General features: G+C 40.8%; 2 protein-coding genes and 1 pseudogene across 4 annotated transcripts in view; 2 read left to right on the top strand and 1 right to left on the bottom strand.

Annotated features, from left to right (window-relative positions):
* The first annotated feature begins 20457 nt into the window (after positions 1–20457).
* LOC147457596 (DNA damage-repair/toleration protein DRT102-like) lies at positions 20458–21727 on the top strand. The gene has a single exon (XM_086513621.1). The coding sequence runs from the start codon at positions 21134–21136 to the stop codon at positions 21467–21469; it is 336 nt and encodes a 111-aa protein (XP_086369747.1). The 5' UTR covers positions 20458–21133; the 3' UTR covers positions 21470–21727.
* LOC147457597 (DNA damage-repair/toleration protein DRT102 pseudogene) lies at positions 20562–21096 on the top strand (annotated as a pseudogene).
* Positions 21728–27319: 5592 nt separating the features above from the next.
* The window catches only part of LOC147457598 (FAM91 carboxy-terminus protein), an 89257-nt gene continuing 88676 nt past the window's right edge, over positions 27320–27900 (bottom strand). For all 3 annotated transcript variants that reach the window (XM_086512459.1, XM_086512458.1, XM_086512460.1), the window contains one exon: positions 27320–27833. In XM_086512459.1, coding sequence (XP_086368585.1) covers positions 27581–27833 — 253 coding nt within the window. In that variant the 3' untranslated portion in view covers positions 27320–27580. The remainder of the gene's footprint in view (positions 27834–27900) is intronic.

Here is a 27900-nt window from a genome sequence, read left to right on the forward strand (position 1 = left end):
CCAAAATACCTGAAAAGGATTTGGCGAACAAAGAAACCTTTTAGCCGCAATTTAGAGAGATGGCTGAGGTACTCTTTGAAGCAAGGATTGAATCCAATCAACCATTACCAGTAGGATGGCTACATACAACATCCTTTTGCCATAAAATGGCTAGGAGCTCAGCTCACCAAAGGCAAAGGTATGGGAGCCCTTGAAATCATATGATCTAGAAACAAGAAGCAATCTACATACTGATTCAAAAATAAAGGACTAGTTCTAGTCCCACAAGTGAACCCATTGCACCACCAAGAGTTCTATACTGACCACCAAAGAATAAGGTTGCAGATAAAGGAAAGAGTGTCTGATACTGCTTGACTTATCATCACCTACTAAATTTTTTGGTTTATACCAAAATTCAAAGAAAAAGGGGGAAGGGATTTAGACGGAGGGAACAACTACTAGTCAGAGGCGCATGGGCTGTAGTCCCCAAAGGCAATTACTACGATGACTAGAACAATGTACAATCAGTCAAAGGTCAAGTCAAAAGACTATAAATAGGGCCCATTACTTAGTTTTACGGGCGATTGTTGGCTATTGATCTCTTGTATCTCTTTTGGAAACTAGTGTTTATATCTTAGATATTTGTATGCTCTTCTCTTATAATCCTAATTAAGCTCTGAGAATACTTAAGTCACTTGTTGTACTAGTTTACTCTGAGTACATTCTAGTTCTAGTCTCCAATTCTAGTGTTTATTCTTATTTCGAGTTCAGTCTATGTTTTAGTTCCTTTCTTACTTTCCATTCCAATCTTGTTTGATCTAAAGTCTTGATTGAGTCTATAACTCTAACTGAACAACCTGGAATAGATTTCATAAGTGTTCAGCTCATTCCATGGGTTCATTGGTGAGTTAGAAGGATTTCCTATATACACTCATGTAGACACCTAGCATACATAATCCAGGTTCAGTCCACAGACAATCTGACACCTACATTAGAGCCAGAGGACACCCGATCTTGCTAGATCACCTGCTTGATGGTTTTGGTACAGCTCTGATAACGAGGCAATTGAGAGAGAGAAACTCAGCTTGCCATGGCGGCGCGCTTCAGAGGAACGTGGGAGAGAGGAAGTAAGAGAGAGAGTGTGGGACTTAGTGGGGCGTGCTCACTTTCGGCCAAGAACATGACAAGGGAGAGAGAAAAAAGGAGAGAGAGAGAGAATTTGATATCTTCAACGCTTACAAACTTGCAAAGTCATCTTCAGCGTTGACTAACAAGGGGAAAGAGAGAGCTATCTTATGCGGAGAGAGAATAGGGAAGAGAGAGAGTGTCTTGATCGCGCCTAAGATGGGCTGCAAAAGGCTTTTTATTTTTATTTTTTTGAATTATTTAAACCTTTATAGATGCAAGAGTGAGTTCTCACCTAAACAAAATGTCAGAGTCGGATTTTCACATCGAACTCAAAATTTGACCGCCAAGTTTGCACGACTGTCAAAATTTATCGAAGCATACATCCAAGCTTGTGATCATCCACCGGTGCCCATCGAACCCAATTTTTTCATTTTTTATTTTTTAAAAGCTAAAAAATGCCAAGATTAGTTAAAAAATTAGCTGAAAATGCTAAAGATCACCCAAAAATCCAAAAAATCCAAAAACTCTTCAAAAATACTAAAATTTTAAAAAAATCATCATCAATCACAATTTGAACACTTTTCACATGCATTGGTACACTAAAAAAAGTAGTTTTTGTCAAAAACATCAATTACGACAAAATCAACAACTCAGCTCTCAAAAATAGCGAACTGCTCAAAACTCAATAAATGAGGACAAAATGTGCTCAAAATGATGTTGTAAACACGCATACAAAACAGCTTGTCAAGATCGCAAGATATCAATTGTTTATGGAATTAAGCAAAAATTAATGCAAAACAATTGCCAAAAAATTGCAAAAAATATCCAAAAAATACCGTTTCTTTTTTTGAAAATTCTCTACACATAGGGGATTAGTGCAGCCAAATCAAATCAAAATAATCACATGGATTCAATTGCCAATTAATCTCACCAATAAAATTCAAAACTAGGCAATTAAACCGGTAAAATTAGATTAAAAAATTTGACACATTTGGGCTTTGAGCTAAACAACGCAGCAATTAACCAATACATACTTCAATTTCTCAATCAAACATGAAATTAATCATGTACATTAAGCACTTTTTAGGGACACACACACACACACACTAATAATTGGCAGTTTTTACCAACTTTTAGGTACGCACACACAAGGGTTAATCTTGTCGAAATTGCAAATTGAATTCACAAATCTCTAATTGGGCATGACCATAAATCATCAAATTTGCAAAATCATCTGCACACATTGGTTTTCAAGGGCACACACAAGTGCAGAACAGTGCACACATACTCAAAATTAGGCATACACACACTCAATTAGAATGGACACATACTTGATTTTAGTTAACACACTTGTAATTGACCATCCAAGCATGCAATTAGGCTAATTCACAATTCACATTATCACATGAAACCATCAATTTGCACATTCAATTTTTGGAAAATTTTTGCATTACGACGCAATTGCACAAAATCAAAAGTTCCCAATCATCAAATTGATAACGGCTATGTGTACCGTACAATTCTTAAGTCCATTAGCACCATCCAATTGCAAATTACACAATGTTTAGGCTGATTTCATTGATGCTCCAAATCCATAAACTTGCATATCAAAATCAACAAATCATAAGCAATTAGCACAAACCGGCAATGTTAGAATGCAATCCAAGCCTCTAATTAGGAAAATATCAAAGCATAAGCACAAAATGTTAGTGCAATTAGTAGAAAATTAGTGTGTAAGTTAGCAAAAATTAGTGAAATTAGCAAGGGGTTAGTGTGAAATTAGGGTGTGTAGGCACACAATTGGCAAGATATGGTGACAAATTAGGGAAAACTAAACTCATTGCTTCATGCACACATATCCAAAATCCACAAAACCATAAACACACAAGTGAAATTAGTGAGGAAATCATTCAATTATGCCACAATTACACTGGCGTAGGCCATTGTTTCGCGATAGTGGCACCAAATGTTGGGGGTACCATCGTAGTTTAAGAAATGTGGAATACAATAAGGATCTGGTAGCAAGGAGAGTAGAGAGAGATATGATGCGAAGTAGATTAGTGGCAAATCAAAAACTTTAGACTAGCACACTATTACAAAGTGATGGAGTCATCCACCCATGCACTCTCAAGGTAGAGCTTAGATGGCATCTTAGACAACTAGAGCAAGTAGGAATACAAGGGACTAACAATCCTTACACCAAGATGTGTTGTGTGCGTCAAGTGTGCACACCATTCTACCAAATTACTCATGAGAAGGCCTCCTTATATAGATGTAAGGGAGCCTCTAAACGCCCATGTGCAGCCGCCCTTAGATAGCCAAGTCCAAGTGGGACTTGCCCATGTGTAGCCGCTTTTGGGTAGACAAGTCCTCCTAGAACTCGGCTACCGGCGAAGGAAATCTAGCTACGGGCCAAAGACCACCGGCCGCCGACCACCAGCCGAAGACCATGGACAACCGGCCGGCCATTTTCCGATTGTCTTCTGGCCGTCATCCACCAGCCAAGATATTCCGGCGAAAGGAATAAAAATTCTCACCCTTAATTTGCTCCGTACCATCCACGATCACAAATAGAGATCTCATCAGCGTGCAAAGCTGGAATCCACCAAATATATGTGTACCATTGTCTTCTCCTCATATGGGGGCCTTACAAACTGTGTATCATGTCATTGTAGTGGAAAAACTGAGAGAGGTGGGCATTGCAAGTATACCAACACGTAGCATAGCTCCAATGAACAACAATAATTGTCAATCTGGAGGGATGAGCTACCCGGCTAGGGCATGGAAATACTCACACGATTAGTGAGATAATCATGACAACACGAACGATAACTCGATGAAGTGGGATTCTTGGCCTATGGAGGAGCTAAGCCACGGTGTCTAACAATCTCCACATCCACTTTCCTTCACCTTAAATCAACTCAATCACACATATTAATGATTGTAAGATGCACACATTACTAATCCTATCATGCAATACACTAATCACAAGCGCACACACATAGATCTATTGAGTATCCGCACTCCAATCAAACCTACATGCACACACAAAGATTAGAGAGAAATCACACAAGATTAGAGCGAGATTAACCACTAATTAGTTACGATCTAGCTAATCAAAGCATCATTAACAATCATAAGAAGTATGAGAGAGGAAAGAGAATTAAGCCTTGATTAGTGTTAATCAAGTCACACGAGCAAGGATAAGCTCAAGGACTCCATAGCCACACACCTCATGAGCTCTCACCAAAGAGTGGTCTCAACAAATTTCTTTTACACACTGCCTTATATACCTAGGGTAAAAATATGCAATTTTCGAGCGCCCAAGGCCTTTAGGGCTCCACAACTTACTAAATCTGCAACTTAGGCCGACTAACTGACCTATTCTTTACATCATGGAACTCCCATTGAGCCCGTAACACATTAAAAATATTACAATGGCTTGAAGTAAATCGGGAATTTACAATATATGGCCATTTTGGAAAATGTAAAAAATGTGTATCCCCAATGTTCACTTCTTCTTTGTATTTTTCTTTGATGTGCATTTGTACGTCTTCGGTCTTTAGCAGCTTCTTTTAACCGACATCGGCTCAATTAACAAAGAGAGAGAGAGAGAGAGTATGTGCATCATGGTTTCCCTACAACACATGCATGAAGGTTGCAGGTAGGGCATGTGGAGCCTAGTATTTATCAGCATGTAGGGCACAACTGCCCTAGAATATGATGTAGTTGAAGTGGTTGCTGGCATAGCCAAGTTGGAGTCACTATTTGTGTACTCCTTCTAGATGATAACAACTTCATGCTAAAGAAAAATCCTATTTGGAAAATATTTTTGTTGAGTGCATCAAGATTCAATTTCATTTTCAAGGTCAAAAAAGCCCTAAAAATCTCTCTTTTCACAATGGTACTAGCCATGGTGTTGATTGCATTTTTGGCAATAGTTGACTTTGTCTCATTATATGGATACATTAAGGATTCCATGTCTTGACCACTCATATGAGTTTTGAGCCATCCGATCTTGGCACATTGCTAGTGGGTGAAATGACTCACAAGGAGTATACCTAGGAGCGTTTTTTGTAGAATAAAGATCCACCACTTTTTTGTATTCTTTGTAGCCTTGAAGTTGATTTCTCTACAAAGACAAGATTTTATTGTAGTACTTATCATTCTTATGTAAATGAGAACCACAAACATTTTGTGCAAGAGCTCTAGAGAGATAAACAGAGAGAGAAAAGAGAACATGAGAAAACTTGCAACATAAATGGAACAATCTCAACACACACACACACACACACACATATATCTATTGAGATTGTAGAGAGAGAGAGAGAGAGAGATTGTATTACTATCATCAAAGGTCAAACATGGCCTATGAGACCAAAGAAACATTTCATATGCTCTAATGAGCTTATCAATGGGCACTTGACGCTTCAAGACCATGGATATATTGAGAGAAAAAAGCTTGAATACTACCAAATATGGACATGTGATACTTAAGGACCGCGAATGTATTGAGAGTCCATGGGGTGGTTGTGAGAGAAAGTAATACAGGGGAAGATCCAAGCTCAAAATGTGAAGAGAAAAATCTTGAATATGTTCAAATGTGATCCTCACTCTAAAACTTGTAAGGGGCATAGTGAGCATATGTGTGTGCATGTGCGCGCACACACAAATGGCACACAACTAGGATTGAGGTGGACGTGCTACTAGTGGAAATCACAATGGCAACATCTAAGCTACCCTCATAGTGCTTTCTTTGTACAACCCCAACAAAATTGCATGGTGACAATTCCTAGTTCCATACCTTGTGACTTCTTGGGTTTGAAAGTTTATAAGGGCTCCTACTCGAAAAGGCTTGTCCCTCATGCACTAAATAGACCTTGCTTCTATGAGCTACATTGTACATAGTTATTCCTTTTTATCTACATCTTGACACGAGAAAAATCAACCACATTTTTTAATGGTTCATTTGTGAAATCCTTTGTCTCCTTTGCAATGTGCTATTACCGTCCATTTTCAACTTAATGTCCTCTAATAGCCACCACCTTTATCTTGGCTTGAATAGTGTGTAAGAACTAAATAAAAACAATTTGTCAATGATTTTTAAATTAAGTAGAAGTATCTTGACTAGTTTGGGCTTTTTAAAATTGTAATTGATAATTTTTGGTCGGTTTAGTAACTGCTCGAAAAAACTCTCGCAGGATTTGGGATTCCTCCCTACTAGGATGCTCAAAGCCTTCACGTTGCTTCATGTAAACATCCTCCTTGAGAACCTCGTGAAGAAAGAATATCTTTGCATCCTTTTGGAAAAGCTCCATGTCCTCAAAGGCTACTAATCTAAGCACTATTTGCACTATAGTCATCTTGACCATGGGCAAGAAGATTTCATCAAAATCAACTCCATTCTAGTACTTGAATCCCTTAGCAACCAACTTAGCCTTGTACTTAGGCTTAGGATCATCAGATGTGAACTTCTTCTTGTAAACCCATTTATTTTGGCATGATTTAGTAGTGTTGTCTATTTTTGAGACTCAATCTAGAAGAGCCCTTTTTTAGACAGTGTAGAAGAGCCTTTTCTGATACTGTAGCTAGTCATGTCTGCATAGTCTTTTATGAGGATTGTGCGTGAGTTTTTTTTGAAGTTGAATAATGGGGGCGAGATTACCCAGTGTAAGGTGGATTATGTTGATGGAGATCCCTACTCGTGACCTCACCATGGGATATATATATAGAAGGGTATAAGTGCTCATGATGCCAGGCTCACAGTCTTTTATCAATGTTTTTTGAGCAGTTTATGCCATTTGATGCACTATCAATACCTTTGAGCAGAGGAGACTCTCTCAAAATTTCCACATTAATTTGCCATAGATTTCTAGTCTCTTGTTTTTTACTCTTGTTAGTTATGGCTAGACCTTCTGACAAAGAAGAGTATTATATCAAGAAGTTTGATGGCATAAACTTCTTGATATGAAAGTAGTGTATGCTTGATTTTTGGTCAATAAGGGCCTTGTAAAACCATTGAAAGAGCGTAAAGAAAGTGTCTTCACTGATGATAGTGGAAGAAGCCTGATGCTCGTGCTATAGTGACCATTTGCATGCACCTTGGTGTGTCTATTTTCTTGAGTAATTCTCACGCTCCTTATTCTATTTTATATAAAGAATAAGTGAGTTAGTGATGGGCGCCCGACCAATTGGCTTGAACCCATTGCACAACCATTCAAAAAGCATATTTGCAACTAAATTATTTCCATAGACCCATAATGATCGTGATGATAGAGAAATGTCTCTTTTCAATTACATTGAATGCACCTCATCATCTTGGAGGGAAGTTCAAGGATTGTATTCTTCTCTTTGCAAAATCTCCACAGCTTTCTTCTCCTCTTTTTCTTGCATTGAGGAATAATACTTTCTCGTCCAACCCATAGTGTTGGAATTAGGGTTGCAGAGAAACACACGTAGCTTGGAGAAGATGGAGGATCTCAAGGCACACATTAGAGAGTGTGTTACTTGGCGTGCAATGGAAAAGATAGATAGCCCTAGAATGATGGGCGTATATAGAATGCACGGGGGGAAAAAACCTCCTAAAGAGGGAAAAAATGCCCCGGTGGTCCTAGTGTGTTCATACACATCACTACCACATGTATATGGTAACAAATCCCCCTTGGAGTGATGCGGTGAATGAGAGCTGGCACATGAGTAAAGGGAAGTGACATGCCCTAAGGACATGATCAGTCCACAAAGGGGAGTAAGCCCAAAGCTTTCCGAAAAGCTTCAAGCTTCTCACGAGACAATGCCTTTGTGAAAAGATCTGCAAGGTTGTCCTGTGTTGGCACATAAGCCAAGCTAATCTCTCCTGCTGAGAGCCTCTCCCTGACATAGTGGTAATGCACCTCAATGTGCTTTTTGCGAGCATGAAAAACTGGGTCCCTTGCAACTGCCAATGCGCTCTGACTATCAATGTAGATAGTGTTGGCAGTGTCCTGTCCAACACCCAAATCAGCCATAAGGCGTCTAAGCCATACACACATAATTGTAGTTGTGAAAAGTGCCCTGTACTTAGCCTCACAACTTGATGTGGCCACAGTATGTTGCTTCTTGCTCAACCATGATATACATGAATTCCCAAGCATGAAACAAAAACCACTTGTGGACACTTGCGTGTCAAAACAACCAGCCCAATCTGAGTCCAAAAAAGCATGTAAGTCTGGCGGCAATGATCCCCCCTTGGAATAAAACAAGCCAAGATGTAAAGTGCCACTAAGGTAGCGGAAAATCCTCTTGACAACTTGCCAATTCTTAGACCCTATGCTATGCATAAATTTGCTAACTTGTGAGACTGCAAACTGAATATCTGGCCTCGTGTTGCATACAGAAATGAGGCAGCCAACAGCAGTTTGGTAAAGAGTGACATGAGCAGGATTGCCAGCAGCATGTAGACTCAGCTTCAAACCTATTTCCATGGGAGTGGCAATAGGTTTGCAATCCTCAAGTCCAAACTTACATAGGAATTTCCCTACGTAACTTTTCTGACACAAGGCAATACCACCATCACACTGCTTAAACTGTATGCCGAAATAATGATGCAACAGCCCCAAATCTTTCATCTTGAAAGTAGCATTCAAATCAGCCTTAAATTCAACAATATGTCTCTCATTTGGTCCAATCATCTACATAAAGAACCACAATGAGAAGTAAATCACCCTCATGCTTTACATACAATGTGCTTTCTGTTGGACTGTTACAAAAGCCTCGTTTGACCAAATGAGTGTCGTCTTTCTCATACCAAGCACGAGGAGATTGCTTCAACCCATACAAAGCCTTCTTACATTTTCACACTTTGTCCTCTTGTCCTTTCATGACAAAACCGCGAGGCTGCGTTACATAAACTTCCTCAAATATGTCACCATTCAAGAAAGCAGTAACAATGTCTGATTGATGTACATCCCAACCAAAATGAGCTGCCAATGCACATAGAGAATGCACAGTAGTCATACGACAAGTGGGAGCAAAAGTCTCTTCATAATCTATGCCTTTTTGCTATGCATAACCCTTTGCAACAAGTCGAGCCTTATGGCGATCGATCTCACCATCCAGCTTGCATTTCAACTTGTAAACCCACTTCGTACCAATGGCCTTTTTGCCAGGAGGCAAATCACATAAAGTCCATGTGTCATTTTCTATAAGTGCATCATATTGTGATTACATGGCATCCATCCAATTTTCTGAACTCTGTGCTTCATCAAAAGAGAGAGGTTCCTCAACATCATGTAAGCTAGAAACAGCCAAAGCATAACAATCTGATGCATAAGATGCATGGTGAGAGCCTGAACGAGTACGACTAGACAAAGGTGCATCCAATTTACTGTCACGCAATGTATGCATCAGTCATTTTGGCATACCTCTAGCCTGCTCATTTTCATCCCTTTCCTCATCAAGTACATCATGTACATCTGCATCAGTAATAGGCTGATATGTACCATTTTCGGGAACCCCCATAGGCTGTACATTTTCCTCATTGGAATTTACATTCAAACTTCCACCACTAAAAAGAGGCAACAAAGTGTCATAAATGTCCTATGAGCTTACACTATTGTCCCTAGTACATGACAGCAAGGGCTGAACAGAATCTTCCACAAACACTACATCCCGTGAAACGAGAATACGCTTTGTTTGCGGATGATACAACCTATAACCTTTGCTTTCAGCACTATAACAAAAAAAAATACATTTGACAGCCTTATCATCCAATTTTTTACGTTGTGTTTGTGGCACCAAAGCATATGCCGAACAGCCAAAAACACGCATGTGCTCAATAAAAGGCTTTCTATCATGCCATGCTTCATATGGAGTAATAGACTGCAAAGCTTTTGTAGGACACCTGTTAAGTACATAAGTCGCACACATGATGGCCTCAAGCCAAAAAGAATGCGGCAAAGCTTAACTTTTCACCATACATTGTGCCATTTCCGTAAGTGACCTATTTTTCCTCTCAGCAACACCATTTTGTTGAGGTGTATAGGGCATTGTAAATTGGTGTTTTATCCCATGACTAGCCAGAAATGCATTAAATTCATGAGACATATACTCACCCCCTCAATCGGAATGGACGGTGTCCATAGTACATTTCGAGACATTTTCAGCCATAGCCAAAAAAATTTTGAAGCACATAAAAACTTCGGACTTCGCTTTAAGAGGAAATACCCATACATGCCTAGAGTAATCATCAATGAAAGTCATGAAGTACAGGTAATTGCCCAAGGACGGAGTTTGCATGGGCCCACAAACATCACTATGCAGAAGCTACAACATGCATGTGGCCCTAATTGAACCATCTTTGGAAACTTAGAACACTGCATTTTACCCAGAATATAGCCTTCACAAACATGTTTGACAAGTGCTTCAAGAGGTGGCAAGAAGAAACCATATCAGATTTCTGCAAGTGCAGCAAACTGGCAAAATTCAGATGACCAAAACGTGCATGCTAAAGTTTTGCATGTGAAATAGCCCTTGAATCTGCAACAGCATTTGCAAAATTTTGTCCACACTTGTCATACAAAGTGAGCTTATATAGCCCATGGCACAAAAGGCTAGATGCAACAATTTCATCACCAAAACTGAGATCATGAATTGTACATCTGTCATCCACAAATTTGACTACAAGTCCAAGTCTAGCAAGTGCGGATATAGACAAGAGATTCTTCTTGATCCTGGGTACATAAAGTGCATCAACAAGTGTGAAGGAAATGCCATTTGCAGCAGTGAGCACAATCTTTCCAACTCCCTAAACCGGATAAGAGGCATTGCTGGCACAAGTGACTGAATTCCCATGAGGGACAGACTCAAGAGAGGTAAACAATTCACGATGTGAGGGAATGTGCTTTGTAGCACCGCTGTCTAAATACCACACATGTGAATCTGCAGCAACTGACAAGCATGCATCATGGACATTAGGATTGTAAGTGCACTCTGCACTAAAAGCCCATTCTGCATCAACATCAGCATTACAGTCTCCTTTTACACAAGACTCAACAATGGCTACATTTGTAGTGGAACCAGCATTTGCAGTGGAACCACCCTCTTTCTTCTTAGCCTCTTTGGCCTTCAACTAAGGACATGACTTGATCAAGTGATCATTAGATTTACAATAATGGCAACGCATTTTCTTTTTGCCCTTATCACCAAAATTTCCAGACAAATTGTTGCTAGCAGAAGCATTAGGAACATAATTTTTTCCACTCGCAGCAGAACCATAAGAAGTGGATGTATTGATGTTACCACCCTTTCTCTGAGAAGCAATAAAAGCTTGTTCAACTGCACACTGTCTAGTCCTGTTTTTTCTAGAAAGTGACTCTTGCAACAGCAATGTGCATAATGCATCACAACTTCAGGATTTCCTTGGGTCATAAATCTCCAAGTACTAGCAAAAGTCTGGTAAGAATCTGGTAAGGCATCAAGAACAGTTTGCACAAGGGAACTATCCGAAATGACTTCACCTGCAGAAATAAGTTGCTCATTGATATCCTTGACACCAACAAGGAAAGTTTCCATATCATCTTCCTCATGCATAATCTTCGATTCCAGCTCTTTACGCAGCTAAGCAATTTTAGCCTCATTGTGTCGTGCATAAAGACCAGCTAGAATATCCCAAACCTGTTTTGCATATTTTGCTGAACAAATGTGAGGAACAATGGTGTGCTTCATAGACAACACAATCAATGCATGAGTCTGTGCATCCTTTACATCCCAACGAGCTTGTTCTTCCGTAGACAAAACAACTCTAATAGCAGCAATCCTTGCAGCAAGACCTGCAACATCCTCAACATCGCCTACATCCTCAGAACCAGGATGTATATCAATGCCCTGCACAATATTCTAGATGCCCTTTGACACAAGAACGTGTTGCATCATATAAGCCCACATAGTGTAATTGTCCCCATCCAACCTGTCCTCAGCAGCAAACATCTTGAAGACATCTGTGTTGTTGTTAGCCATGGTAAATGCTGAACTTGATGTGAAAACTGCCCGAAAATAGGAGAAATGGAGCGGCAACAACACGTGCTATATAGCACAAACCGTAGAAGACTGTAAGGCACCTGTTATGCAGAAAATAGCACTGACAAAAATTCTGCACAAAATGACAAAATTGCATGTGCAAACCTGCCTATAGTGGAAACGGAGGTTGAAATGAGCCCGAATCAAAAATCTAAGCAGACTGAGCTCTACGAGTTTGCCCAAAATATTTGTTGACCTGCAAATGCTCGCCAAACCTCACTATAATCGGAGAAAGTGAACAGGCGTGTGCTATAGTAGCTGGCGACTAAGCCCAGAAGGACGTAACCTACTCTGATACCAATTGTTGGAATTAGGGTTGCAGAGAAACACACACAGCTTGGAGAAGATGAAGGAAGCTCAAGGCACACAATAGAGAGTGTGTTACTTGGTGTGCAATGGAAAATATAGATAGCCCTAGAATGATGGGCGTATATACAATGCACGGGGGAAAAATACCTCCTAAAGAGGAAAAAATGCCCAGGCGGTCCTAGTGTGTTCACACACATCACTACCACATGTATATGGTAACACATAGACATCCTCACCAAAGATCCTAAATATCATTTACACATTGAATTGGATCCTCAGTATAAGCCATCATGTAAGAGAATCAATATTAACACATAAGTGACACTCATAGAGAAAGAAAGACTCAAAGCAAAGGGAGTAAAACATGTAGATACTCTATCCTTTGAATTTTATGACTAATGCCTTTCATACATCTGCAAATCTTATTGATTTATTGAACTTTGCTGGTGATGGAGAGAATGGATTGTTTGGATATTGTAAGGCTCTAATTGACCAAGCTGAAACTCATCAATGCATGGTGTATTGATAAGAAGATGAGATTATACTATTTTTGATTTGCATTATAATGACAAAAAAAAATTGTTGCAACACACACAAGAATTATAGGTCTTTTGAGATAAGGTACGGATGTTACAAAATAAAGATACGAGCTTAGATGCTTGTGTGCAAAAGAAGAAACTACAAAATCTTGAAGCCTTGAAGGCTAGCTTCGGTGCTCTTAAGAAAAGAATCCAAGAATTGAGGTGGGGATTCTAAATATTCTAAACTATTTGAACGAAACTAGTTGGTTTCTTATGTCGATATTGCTTCCTTTGTAGACACGCTATCTATTTGGACAAACAAAACAATGATCATAAAGCCAATGTAAGAAAGTAGTAGAAGCCCCTAATAATTAGTAGTGCTACAAAGGATATTGTTTATAACAAAAAGTTTAAGGTTTTTCAGTGAGATGCGGTCAATCACTTTATGTACAAGAGTGTAGTATCTCATAATGAAACATAGGGCACACTTGGCTCCCTTGGCATGAGCAAGAGAGGATATTCAGCTAATCAATAATCTATCTCCTCTATATTTATGAAGAAGGAGATAAAATCTAAGCTATTACCAACAATAGCAATATCTAGAAAGAGAGACTTCATCTCAACCACACACATATTGACTTCCTTGGATGTCCCTTTCATATTCAAGGTATTTACAAAGGCCAAGGAAAAACTATAACTTAGGATGATGAGAACAATAGTATCTCATGGAACTTGCTATGTTACAAACACAAATGGTAGATCTATACAATGTCACATTTGAAGAGGCTAGAGTAAGTCACAATCACATTAATGAATACAGAACTTTCAAAATGTCCCTAGATAATCCTTTGTATTTGAGTGTCAAGTAAAAAAAAATTAAAGGTGCATTTGAGATAATTCATTTTCTTCCAACTTTGCAGCTCTAGTGACCAACTTTTGTACTAAAATTATGCATTTAATTTCACATCACATAAGGATTGATCTTACAAGTAAAGAAAGAGGACCATGAAATTTTATTTTGGTTCTTCTATCAAACTACTATTCCTGATACAATTGGACAAACAAATGAATTGAGGAGAGGTATTGGTGATGCATAAAAGGGAAGACTTTCAACTCCAATTGTATCTTGCACATGACTGCAAAACACTGAAGTGCATATATAATCATGGAATGGGTGTCATGGCAAGGTCTCCATGCTTCTTTTGCATGGATTTGCAAAGGTGACCTAAAGTGGTGGAGAAAGACTCATATTCGTCACAATAAAAACCCTAATTTTTGTCCAATTTTAGCCATTTCATTTGTTAATGTCCACATTTATACAATGCATGCTCTTTGCAGAATTGTGGAGAAGCTAATATATCTCTACATTGGATTTGCTAGGAAAATCAAGAAGTCAAGTGAGCAACAAGTGGCTCTAGAGGTCCTTGAACTAGTATTGTCAAATATGGGTCTCCATGGGGGAACATCAAAATCCAACGAGTTGATAAAAAAATATCAACCAAAGACAAGGACGCACCTTGAAAACCATCCATTGATGAGATGAAGGCACACAAGTTTTTATCTAAACCTCCGAACACAAAAGATGTGAAGCTAGTAAAGCATGGGAGGAATTATCACTCCACCTATATTAGCAAGTTAAGTATCTATAATGGATAAATCTACACATTGTTAGGAATGCTTACTTCAGACACACATAGCATGGTGGCTCTTGAGACAAGGCAAACAATTTGAAAGGGCTATTTTAATGGTTCTATCATACAATCCTTCATCGCATGCAGCAAAAGTAAGTATTAGCCTCTTCAATAACAAACAAATAATTAGGCATTTATAACAAAAAGGGATTAGATAGTCAGAGGCATTCAACAACTCAAGTGCTCATGAAAGCCAAAGAAAGTGGGGGGAGACAATGGAATATGTGAATCATAGAGAAGGGAAGCATTAGACTCTAAGTGTTCAACACATCAAGTACAGGTCACAATATTACACAAATGCTAATTTGTGTTTTAATTTGTTGATGCTTTACATATATCTTTGGCGCTTCGTCTCTATATTGGATCATCCATACTATAAGAGCTCGTTTCCATTGTGTTTCCCTAAAGAGAGTGCCATTGTTGTGTATGTGTAGTAATAAGCTACACAACCACCTATATATCCATGATAGTATCTAAAACATGCTTTGTAAAACTTTTATTGATGAGTATAACTTTGTCGGGATTCTATGATAGCATTGATCCACCTAAGAAGCATGAGAGTATCTTCAAGGCAGATGTAGCAATAGTCGCCTCTTGTAACATTCCATTGTGAAAGATAAGGATGGGTTCCTCAAAAGATTTTGCAAGATATTGTGATATGGTGTCTTCCCTTCCATTATACTCTCATGTTTGATGACAAAGAAATTCATTCGATGAGGCGAGAGAGAGAGAGAGAGAGAGAGAGAGAGAGAGAGAGGGTCCTTACTAATGAAGCTCTTGTTTTGCATTCAAAGTTCATCCCTCCTTAGGTCCACCAACTCGCTCGATCTTAGTGGTAGATAAGAGAATCCTCTACTATGCTTGAGGGCCTAAGGTTATTACCAATTGCTTGGAAGGTGGCTTCATTTGGGAGCACCACTTTATAATTTTTTGTCTTTGAGGCACTCCATTGGGTTATTGGAGCTTTCTATCACCTCATTATCATTATTGTCTTCAAGAACAACCCCACTCCTCTCCTCTTGGAATTTGGAGACTCGATGGCCACTACAAAATCTTGACAACAAAAAATAGTCTAAATGTCATGGATAAAAATATATGTTCTATTGCCAATTTTAAACTTTGGTACACTAGAAAAATGATCAACACAATGTGTCTCTTGTTAAAGCCTGAGACATCAGAAATAGATTCATCTCAAACATTTTGACTCAACATCATTTTACTTCGTTCGACCTCTTTTTCTTCTTCCTCTTTTGCTCGGCCATTCTTGTTGAACCCTCCTTGAACCTTGCATTCCATAGCAACATGGAGTAAACTTTGCTCCACCTCCAAAGCTTCACAACCACCTTGTGAACATGCGGATCTTGATCACTCCTTTTGCATACACACCATAGTATTGTCATGTGTGATGATTTGTAGGCTCCTCCCCCCTGGAATAACCTTCCCCCAATAGCCCCAAACATAGAGTTGTAAAGACCAAGATATAGAGCCCCTAATCAGCTATAATTGATGCAATTCTGCTTGCTTGTGGCTTCTCTTTGCACAGTGCAATAGCATAATCTTCAAGATTGAAGATCCCTAGCTCCAACTTTTGCTTTTTCCTTCCTACTCTTGATTCTTGCAAAGCAACATTGTGTTGGTATAACTCTTTGGATCTCCATAATCCACATCCTCTCTTATCTTTGGGTGTAGACATGCCAGGAATCTCTCAAACTGGAAATTATCACCATTTTGCAACTAGGTAGGAGCAACTATTTGCCTTTAAATAGCTTCAAACCTTTCTAAAAACACACCAAATTTTTCACGCACATCTTGCTTGAATATTTTGATTTTTGCACCCAAATCTGCAATCAAAATTCTCTGCTTGAAGCCTTGGATAAAATAAGCTCTAACCACCTTCCATGACTACGAATCAGGAACTTCCAACACCTCGAATCAAGCTTTAGCTTTCCCTCACATCACTAGTGTTACAACCCTCAACTTATCTTTGTAGGTCACTATGTGCATAAAAAACATCCATAGCTCCATATCTGATATCCAATCTTTAGCATCCTCTTCACCTGTGAATGCTAGCTCACAATCTAGAACCATGTTATTGAACCATGCCATCACTAGAGAAATCAGTGTGCTCCTCAATGGGGGCACCATAATATGGAGAGGGGGAATGAGGAACACACCTAGTACACAACCAGTTGCCTCTCTATAGCCCAGGGTTCCCACAACACCCCTATCCCCTAGTTATTACACACACTTACATAGAATTTTCCAGCCATTGAAGTATATAATTAGACGCAAGCATCCTAACTGCCCAGAGAACAAAAGTGAAAATTGATACTAATTTGAGAGCAGAGTGGGAAAGTATTATAGCAAAATCTTTCAAAAAATGGGAGTACGGGTAGAGTTTTAGTTTCCCTTCTTCTTGTCGGTGGGTCGGTCCCTTCAAGCATGACATCATGCTTTTTCTCTTGTACGTCCTCTTTGCTCATAGTACATCTCAGTATGTAGCACTCCATGTCTGATTGATTTCAACCCCTCAAGTGCTCGAGGCCATCATCTCCAAACCAGTGGCTTGCGGTCCTTCACTCTTAGAAGGTAGCACTCACCTTCTATGCAGTTGGTTGCCTCCCCTACCTGATATGGAGGCCGTTCCTTTGCTTGTATTTAGCCTCCGGCTGCCTTTGCAGTCCCTTCCTTGAATGGCACACCCTTTGTGCACTATTTTGCGGCCCTCTTCTTTACACCTTCCCTTCTAGTCTCCAATCTGTAGCACCAAGCGACCCTTCAACTTTCGGCATGCCACCCTACATCCAGTGCATCCACCTTTTTTTTTTGTGACAACCACTACAAGTCTCAGACTTTTTTCTACCGTTGAGAAAAGGTGCTCTTTTACACCTATTTTCACACTACCAACTAGAAAAAACCTAACAATAGAGGATTATTAGAGCGATGTACAAAACAAGATTTTTGAGTGTATAAACGACTTTTTACTATGTGAAGGTGTTTTTTTACCATGTGAAAGGGGGTTGTCACGGCACCGTGACAACTCAAACACTGGGAGGGAGGAAATTATACTCGAAATCTTGTTTTTCCCACCCAAAAAATCGCACAAAAATTGTGTTTCCCATCCACCCGATGGAAATTCTGTTTTTCATGTTCCTTTTCTCAGGTAGAAAAGAGTCTGAAACTTGTAGTGGCGCGCACGCGTGCGGCCCCAAGCCAACCCTCTATTCCTTCATTTGGTGGCCTCAAATTCCTCATGTACTCTAGTGCTCCTCTTGTTGACTGCAGCCCCCCTCCTCCTATTGTCGACTACAGTAGGAGGGGGCCTGCAGTCGATAGGAGGAGCACTAGAGTACAACACATACGTCAAGTCATGAGAGCCAGTGAAAAGCTTAATGGCGCTCGTTAGGGCTTTCACCTTATAAGTTCCACTTATTCTCTCTCCTTCTTTGGGTGGTGGAAGCTTAGGATAATTGAGCCAGTTAGGGTGCTTCTCCAGTAACCGTGAGTGGTCTCTCCAGGTTCTCATCCTCGATACTGGGTAGGAAGAAACATCATCTCATACGAACTTCGATGCATCAACCAGACATACGAGGTATGATGGATACTTTGTGAGCCATCCTTTTTGCCATTTAGGCTATGAATCTACTATTATTTTGGAGACTTATTGATCTTTTATGTTGCCATCAAATAATGGTGTCATCTCCTCTGCCTGAATGCGCTTCTTCATTGAGAGCACTTCATATTTTAGCAAAGGGTGGGGAGGGATGGCTGCATCCATTCCTCTCTTATTACATTTGTGTCTAGATTTATAACTCCCACAAAGTGTAGCATCCTCTACTCCCACTCTACCATTGCTTTAGCACTTTCTTCAGTGGCCTTCTCTATTAAACTGCGAAGGCGGGCCTCCTCTTCAGGTGTTATCTCTTGCCCTTCTTCTTGGATCTGTGGGGTATCTCACCAATATAAGTTCTTCTGAGATTTTTGGAATCTCCATAGGCTCTTGCTGGGCGTTGACTCCTGAGTCTCTTTGACCCAGATCTGTAGCTTGGCCTTGTGCCCGCTCTACCTCTTGCCTCAATTCTGCTAGTTGTTGCTGCACCTTCTCGTCTCTTCTTGTTTCCTCTTCTACATTGTTAATCAGTAGCTCTTGTAGCATCTCCAACTATTGTTTTAGATGGTGGTTTTCTTTCTATAATTCTCTCTCTCTCTCTCTCTCTCTCTCTCTCTCTCTCTCTCTCTCTCTCTCTCTCTCTCTCTCTCTCTCTCTCTACCCCTTTTCTTGATGCGTGGAGTAGCAAAAGGAAAAAAACTCTCTCTTCTCATCTGTGATAATGCATGGAATCTCACTCTCTGTCCACCTTTTCCTCTCGTTTATTTTTTATTTTGTCGCACATTACTTTATACGAAGAGGGTGCGATTATGATACTCTTCTATTTTAAAGTTCAACGTTGTTGTTAGACACAACAAAAATTTACCGTTGATTTGTTGTAAGTATATTCTATCAATGGCAGGCCTCATGATGTTATCTGCATCAAGAAAGTCAAGGTTCATATAGATGACAACCCTGCATATGCTCTCAAGAAGAGTCTAGCCTCAAAGCGGTTTGCACATTGCATTGAGATTATGGTTGTAGGGTAAAGCCACTAGAATTCTTCGGGTTATACAAATTATGCTTACACTCTCTTCACATAGTGGTCGCAGATCTCGACCTCGCATCGAGAGCAGGCCACTGAAGAGTAGATTCCGAGTGTGCTCGAGGTTCAGCGTTGAGGGCGATCAAGGTTGTAGTGCCCGTGGCAAAGATTGCTTTGCTTCAATTTTGCTTTCTTTTAAAGCTTTGTCTTTAGGCTTTAGCCATCCTTTACGTAACAAACCACTAAACTAAGAGGCCAGCTCGAGTTCTATTGGGCACATAGGGGGTTATCTTTTAATTGGTCTCTCTCTCTCTCTCGATTTTAGTTTCAATACCAAGTAGTTGGTGATTGGACTAGTGTGGATAGGTAGGCCACGACTATATAGTCGGGCTTCGAGGTGTTATCCTCATCATATTTGCATAGTGTAGTGCAAGGTGCACTCTCTAACCTTCTATGGTTTGGTGGTGACCTCGAGCTCCTTACCTCCCTTCCTCCCTCGACCATGTCCTAGATAGTGGCATTGTTACCGACGTGTAATACCTTGTCTATTGTATAAAAAACATCTAAGTGTGAAAATGTGATTTATAGAAGAGAATTGATGTCTAAAACCTGCTTGTCTTGGGGCATGAGGCCCTCACACTATGCATAAGTGCTCAACTTTGACTCGAACACCACATATGAGAGAGAAGAGAAGAGAAAAGAGGAGAGAATTTTTAATGTTGTAGGAATAATCTCAAGAACCAGTAGAATTTATGCTTGAAACATACCTATTTTGGTGTTTAAGATTCTAGGAAAAATTATTATAAAGGTTGCGTGTCCTACTTCCATGAGGCTCTCACGCTCTGCATAAGTGCTCAACTTTGACTCCAACATACCTGAGATTGAGAAGAGAAGAGACCTCAATGATCTATCTGACAAAGCTTGAACTCAAAACCTGTTGCTCAAGAGGGCATTGGGATGACCAATCACATTTCCTCTTCTTATTCTCTCTCTCTCTCTCTCTCTCCAACCCCTTGAGATTGGTTTAAAAAATGCTCTTCTTGTGTGTGTGTGTGTGTGTGTGTACAGCCTCTTGAGATTGGTTTCAAAAATGCTCTTCTTGTTAGTGTGTGTGTGTGTGTGTGAGAGAGAGACAGTGAAAAGGGGGGGGCCAAGAGATCTGTCAGTCTTGAACTCAAGACGTTTTAGGCAAGAGGGGCGCCGGGGAAATTTGTAGTGTGGGAGGAGAGAGACTGTGTGAGAGAGTGATGGAGGGAAGAAGCACCCTGAAGATTATCGCAGCTGCAGATGGGTTTGGGGAGCCATTATTGAAAGAACTGGTGGTGCATCTGAAGGAGAAGGGCGTTCCAGTGGAAGATTTAGGCATCCTTCCCTACTATACGGCAGGAGAGGAGGTGGGAAAGAGGGTTTCGGCAACTTCAGAAGGAGAGGGAGGACAAGAAGCAAAAAACCCTTGGGCTCTGTGTTTGCGGAACCGGGGTTGGTGTCTCCATGTTTGCCAACAAGTTTTCGGGCATCTACGCAGCGACTTGCAATTCTGTTGCAGATGCGCAGAACTGCAGATCCATCAACAACTCAAATGTGCTTGCGCTTGGTGCAAAATACACCTTCCCGGACCAAGGTAAGGCCATTCTTGATACCTGGCTCTCTACTTCGTTTAAGTCCGTCTGCCCTGCAAATGACAATCAGCCATGGCCCGATGAGATCCAGAAGTTTCTTGATGATTCTGTTGTAGCTATGGCTAGAATCCCTGGCGAGGCAGAGACCATGTGCTCTTTGTAGCCTAGCCGCCAATCGGACTTTTGATCCCATTGATATTATGCCTGGTGGCTCCATGACTATACTTAGAAACGACCCAACGTCGGCGGTTGTGCGCTTCAAAGCCGGAAGCTTGGAACCTGCCCATCATCATACATTTGGGCATGATCTGATAGTCTCTTATGGCAAGAAACGGGTGCAGAATCTTACAAAGAAGGAAGCTTATGAGCTTGGCCCCGGGGATTTCCTCTACACTCCAGCAGGAGACCTTCATCGTGTGCAGTATTTGAGGGATACGGAATTTTTCATCAAGTGGGATGGGCATTGGGACCTGTTTCTGGACGAAGACCACAGCCAAGCTGCTTCAGCTGTCAAAGATAGTAAGGATTTTGTGTGACAAAATGCTGGTACTCTTTTTTGTCATATGTGGTAAGTGTAGAATGGCAGGTTTTACTTGCTCATAGCTGCGTGCTCGACTCCAAAGCGTTTTGCAACATGCTCTCCAAAGGGGACATTTGTATGTCAATGTGTAAACGTGCATGCGTGTAAGGCGCAGGAATCGTAACCTACATTGTGAATGAAGAATCAGTATTGTATGTTTTTAGTACACAATCATGCCAACCAAATTCGGCATACTTACAAAAAGGCTTGCATAGCTGCATTTAAGACAAAGAATTGGTGCATGTGACCATTTATCAAACATGGTTATTTTAACAGGTAACTGATAAGTATGCGTTGCATGATGGACGAGCCCTAGTTTCTAAAATTAGTAGCTTTTTGATCATGTAGCACCATGGAATTGATGGACTTTTTGGGTCATGTTTGGAGCACTCTTCAATGGAAGAGCATACACATTACATTTAGATTCCTTGTTCCAAGTGTTCCAAGAGATTTTTGGTGGTATATAATTCTATATGCATTTTTATAGTGTAGCTCATCATCATATCTAATTAGCATATCTCCATTTTATGCTGACTAACGTTGTCCATGGAGGGACGTTTTGGTAAAAGTTCACGTTCTTCTACTTCTAAGCATGTGATATCTCTCCCCCCCCCCCCCCCCACACACACACACACACACACCACACAAAAGAACAGGGCAGTATTATTGAGGCCTGTGTCACACATGGGTGTCACCCATGTCTGACATGGCCTTTCTTGGGCATGCTCCACGAAGAGCTGTCTGGCCTACCTGGCGGACCGCAATCTAGTAAAAATTTGAACTCAACGTTTTTGTTTTTTGCAAAGCAATCACCTGTACGCACGTTGCTATGGGGGGATTGGGCGAGCGGAAGGGGTTACCCATCAGACCGGCGTTGTTGGTCAAGAGATAGTAGCCATGCTGGATGTAATGCTATGTAGTATGACCTCCATTGCGTGTGACAAGGAAAGTCCATGGCGGCATTTTGTACCGACCATCTCATGCACCAATTCTTTGTTGGGATGTATGTGACATGGGCCTAAGTATGTATGGCGGTATTATTGAGTAGTGAAGATTCTTTGTCCCCTTGGAACTGAACAATAGTTGAAAAATGTCCAAATATGTGGAAGTGTGCCTGACTCATGGCTGTAGAGAGGCATAGTATAAATGAAATTAGTAGAGAATATTGTAATCCTGCCCTGAACCACTTTGATGAGCATAGTACTCCAAAAGGATCGTTGGTGCTCCTCCCTTTTTCACAAGAAGCTTTGGACAGATTCTCACAATAATTCCCACATTAGGACTTAGATCAACATCATGAGCTTTTGTGAGGGAGGCACAGCATACCTAGCTAGGTACGATTCCCACCGGGCCGGCGGTCCGCTGCCTCCAATCGTACCTAGCTAGGTATGCGGTGTCTCCCGAACAGAACCTCATGATGATATGTATCGTATGAAAAACACTGAAAAAGGCTCCCTTTTTCTACATGAGAATTTCTAAATCTTCTTGTGTTTCCGGAAGAGCCAATTGTAGTATCTTGTCATCTATCCCCCAATGTAGTCTATTTACCTCTTAAATTTCGATACGTAGGTTTTTCAAGCAATTTTTTAAAGAAAAGAGCTAAGTAAATTTGTTCCTAGTAAGGAGTCCAACATGTAGGGATAGCTGGCAAAGTAGCAAGGGTTAGTGGCAAGATGGCATTAAAAAAGCAAGGATCCTAGTAGAGTCAAATTATATGTATAAATATATGTAGGGGGCCAAGAGTGATTGGAGTGATTGCTGAGAAGAAGATATAGTGCGACCAATCGATAACAGGGATGCGTCCACACTCACACTATGCAGATGCATTTCCCTCTCTACAAGGTGAAAGGCTCTCACATCTGAGGGGGTATTGTCGCCCATAAGAATGGTGAGTCCAGAAGCGTAGTTTCAATTTGCTGACAAGCCAGTGCTCGATATAGCAGTAACTCGCCCTGGTGTCAGCTGGTCGAGTGCATAGTCTCAATTGGGCCTTGGACTTGAAACTGAAGAAGATGCAGGAAAGGTGGAGTCCCTTTTGGAGATTCTTGGGCCCTGAATGGGCACCCCTGGCACTATTTTTGTATTTTATTAATTAAAAACTATGTGTAGAATTATCAAGTGAGACCATTTACAATATAATCTGTATTGACAATTTAATGAGGCCGTTTTTTTTCATGCAGAATTACGATGAATGCCGTGTATGTATTCAAAAGGCTTTGGTTGTAGTGCTAGGTTTTAAAAGAGTCCGCCAACCAATGACAAAACTAGCTTTCTGTTAACATTTCAATGCACCAATAACAAACACAACCTTGCTATTTAGCAATTCATCACACCACCATGTCTTGCAAGACAATTTGCAAATCCTTGTATATGCAACCACCACGCACCGTTCTCTCGTGCGCGCGCACAATGGATTTACAATACAAATATTGCTTGTGCATGAGATACCACTACAATAGAAGTTGCATGTCCACTTTGTAGCTAAGTGTGCTCATGATCAAGAGCATCTTTGTTTGTGTGTCATGACAAGCTATTCTCAAGCAGGGTTGTTCTCGTCCGTCGGACGGAACGAGGCGTACGGTGGCGTCCTGTCCGGTCAAGGCGTCCGTTGCGCCCGATGTTTTTTTAGTACGTTTGACCGGTTTTTTAGTTCCGTTGACTGCGCTTTTTTTTGGGAAGTTTTTGGGTTACCTTTTGGCATAGGATCCCTCCCACCTAGCCTAGGATCCCCCCCCCTCACCTCCCACATGCCTTGAGCCTCCTCTCTCTCTCTCTCTCTCTCTCTCTCTCTCTCTCACACACACACACACACATACACACAACTTTAGATTCCATTAGACTACTCTCTCTCTCCCTCTCCCTCTCCCTCTCCGTCTCTCTCATTGCTTTGGTCCTTCACCTTGGATTCCATTAGGCTCCTCTCTCTCTCTCTCTCTCTCTCTCTCTCTCTCTCTCTTTGAAAACGTGCAAGGTGGGGATGAAGAGAGCCCAAGAGGAGATAGTGGCGCCCGACATAGATATTACCGACTCGGAGGAGGATACAAGCGGCCCTTCTCCCTCTACCTCCATTGCAACCGGTGACACGACGGGAAGCTCAATGGCTACCAATAAGAAGAAGGCGTCGACAAGTGCTAGTGGCCGTCCTCCAAAGCAAGCAAGGCAAGCCTCTCTCGCAATCGGTGGGTTTGAGCTCTGGTCCATTGTCTTTCCTCAAAGAGAGACAAAGGCTTGCGGACATTGAGATTGCACGCACCATCTTTGAGTGTAATCTTGCTTTCAACATCCTTCGACTAGAGCGGTGGAAGAGGATGGTGAAAGCTATTGCAGCCGTCGGTCCATGAGGGGTGGACGGGTCCATCCTATGCGGACATGCACACCAAGAAGCTCGACGAACAACGGACAAGAGCGGACTTGCAAGTTGCCTTCTTGTCCAATGTGATAATCAATTGTCTAATTGTCCCAAGTGTAAAATCTAGGGTTAAGAATTGCGTGTTTTTATTTTTGAACGTACGTAACCATGTCGTACGACATAAAATTTTCTAGTTCGATGAGTACCGTACGTCTTCGTACGTGGACAAAACGTACGTGACCATATGAGACCACCCTGTTCTCAAGTCACGAGTTAGAAAATCAAGAAAAATCCATGTAATTTTTGCAAATTTCCTGACAAATACGCGATTAGAAAACATAACAATGAGATAGATGCAACACATTCAAATGTGCCCATGTCTTTTCAATGACATAAGGAAAAGTTGTTGTTTTTGTAAGTCAATTGCTCTACCAAGTATCACGTTTGGCATAATTGGTGAAAAAGAGCTCTTTGATCAAGATCATATTGAGAGAAAATCTCATGTCTTATTGGATGCCAATTCCCATGTTTTGCCCTCATGACCAGCAATTTGATGTGCAAATGTGATTTATGCTTTGTTATTTGGATTGGCTACATGAATGACGGCCAAGTTTCGAAAATCTACACTTTAAAATCTTGTTGCCGAGTGACACAATTTGTGCAAACAAAATTGTAGCCATCTTGGAAATTGGTCAACTTTTTTCAGCAGGTACATTGGGTCAACCAAATATTGGAAAACCAACAGCACTATTAGATGTTATCTACACGGTCCTTACCTGTACGCCTCAAGAGAGTGCAATCCATTTTACTTGCCTATGTCCAATTTTTTGTACCTTTGTTGCATTGACCATTGAATTGCAACTTTCATGAGCATCAATTTGGGGCTTTTTTGGTAAACCAAAGCCAAAAAAGCCTGCCCTGGAATGCATGTGCAACGTGATGCCGATATGGGTGCTCCGTGATTTGTCATGCTTGCTTTTCCCTTGCCTCCTCCCTTGATATCTACGCGTGTGTGTGTGTGTGTTTTAGTTTCTACATATTTGGCTTATTGTTTGGTTTCCTTAATTTTTATTGTCAAGATGGTGTGTTGACTCTCCCAGCCGTTCTACGACAGTAAAGCTCTTTGCATGTTTCCGTAACTTAAGACATTGCTGAATCTCATTTCAAACTTAATTGTCAGCAATTCTCAATGGCTACCTTGAGGAAGTGGATGGAGCTACCATGATATTACTTCTTGGACAAGTTCTATTTTGGGGACTTCGGCTATCTTCACCGTGGGCGAGCGATCTGGTATCCTCTTTTCTCGTGGCAGCTTCGTCAATCTCATCCTTATCTAGAGGTTCCTCTCTCTTGTGATACCTCTAGATAGGCTTCTTCTTTAGCCCCTTTGATGCAGCTTGTTGGGTTTAAAGGCCTTTCTGCTATGTCTGGCCACCCAACACCATGAGTGCTAACCATTATCTATCTCTAATCTTTATCTTATCAAGCAATAAGGAGCTAGACACTCTGTAGCTGTTGTGATAGCAAGCAAGCTGTCAGTTCAACTCCTTGTCGGTTAGATCTTTAAGGTCTCTTGGGATAGTTTCCTACGATGTTAAAACTCTCTTCTTCTTCTTCTTCTTCTCTCTCTCTGACTTTGTATCAGATCCACCACTTTGTAACTTTCGGGTCTCATAGGTCATTATGGCCTTTTTGAAGACGTTAATATAACATTTCATTTCATTTCATTTCTCTGTGTGTGTGTGTGTGTGTGTGTGTGCACGCGCAAGCACATTCAAAGGTGCTGTATTTTACCACCTTTGGAGTGCCTACCATCAAATAGTCCTCTTCCTCTCTATTTCTTTCGAACACTAGGGCACTTTTTACTCTCTTTTGCAGAGGTTCCTCTGACATTTCACTTTTTCCAGATTTTGGCCATGAGCCATTGTAAAAGTATCTGCAGCTATCTGGCTTCATGCATGCTCAACTGTATCCATGTAAAGTAAGGTGGAGGCAGAACATTTCCTCGGCATTTCTAGAGAATTTTAGTAGCAGTACAAAACCTCCCCCTTTTTTTTGAGACAGAAAGAGAGAGCCTTATTAACAACTTCTTGAGGCCGAATAAGACAGAACAGTGTACATGTGTGTGTGTGTCCTCTGGGTATCCAAGAAATAAGGGCAAAGGTGCTGAAAATAAACATGCTGCAATATATACTAGACTGATGTGGGGGTGGGTATACATGTGTATGAGGGATGAGGGGATGGAGCTAATGTGAACTATATGTGCCATATCGAAAAACATTTGTGCACTCCACTTGCGAAAGAGAAAACAGTTTAGATAGCTCTTAGCATCATGCAAAGAAAACTTAAACCTCCATGTATGAGAGAGGAAGGGTCATACAAAATTGTGATCTGAATGAAGAAGTATGCTGGTTCTTACCCAACCAATTTTACACTCCAGACAGACAACCATAAACATCCCTCTAGAACCCTTTCAAAACTTAGAAATTACTGAGGAGAGACTGACATCATGAACATAGTTTGAGTTTCTATAACCCACAACATGGGAAAATTAACCTGCACTTCAGCACAATTCAACTAGCATTACAACAACCCATACAGGCACTAATGGCCAGTTGAATTTCAATCCCCACATAATACTTGCTACTCAGTGCACGCTTAAAGATCTGTGCAAGGATAACTAATCACCTTTTTGTTTATTTTGCTTCGCTTGATGGTCTATGGCTTTGGCATTGACGCCACAGCAGCCTCTGCAACTAGTGCAGCTGGAACCCTTCCCTGCAAGCACTGGCCTATATCCAAAGGCTGAAGCCATGCACCATTGAATAACAAATTAACACCAGGAAGTGAAAAATCACTGTTTTCAGTCTCGTCGAAAGGATCCTGTTTGGGGCTCGAACTTGACGACTGAGGATTTGTATCATCTACAAGCCTTGTATTCGGTTCATAAACTGGCGTCAAAGGAAACGATCTGTCCATAAAAGTTTCAAACAGAAAGCAAAGACAACAAATTAATCACAAAGAAAAAAATGTCAAAG

Source organism: Adiantum capillus-veneris, chromosome 5 (genome assembly GCF_014529385.1).
Source record: "Adiantum capillus-veneris isolate H3 chromosome 5, ASM1452938v2, whole genome shotgun sequence".
Lineage (NCBI taxonomy): Eukaryota > Viridiplantae > Streptophyta > Polypodiopsida > Polypodiales > Pteridaceae > Adiantum > Adiantum capillus-veneris.

Excerpts from the sequence above, each read along its gene's own strand:
- LOC147457596 (XM_086513621.1), top strand. The coding sequence starts at position 21,134 with ATGCCTGGTGGCTCCATGACTATACTTAGAAACGACCCAACGTCGGCG.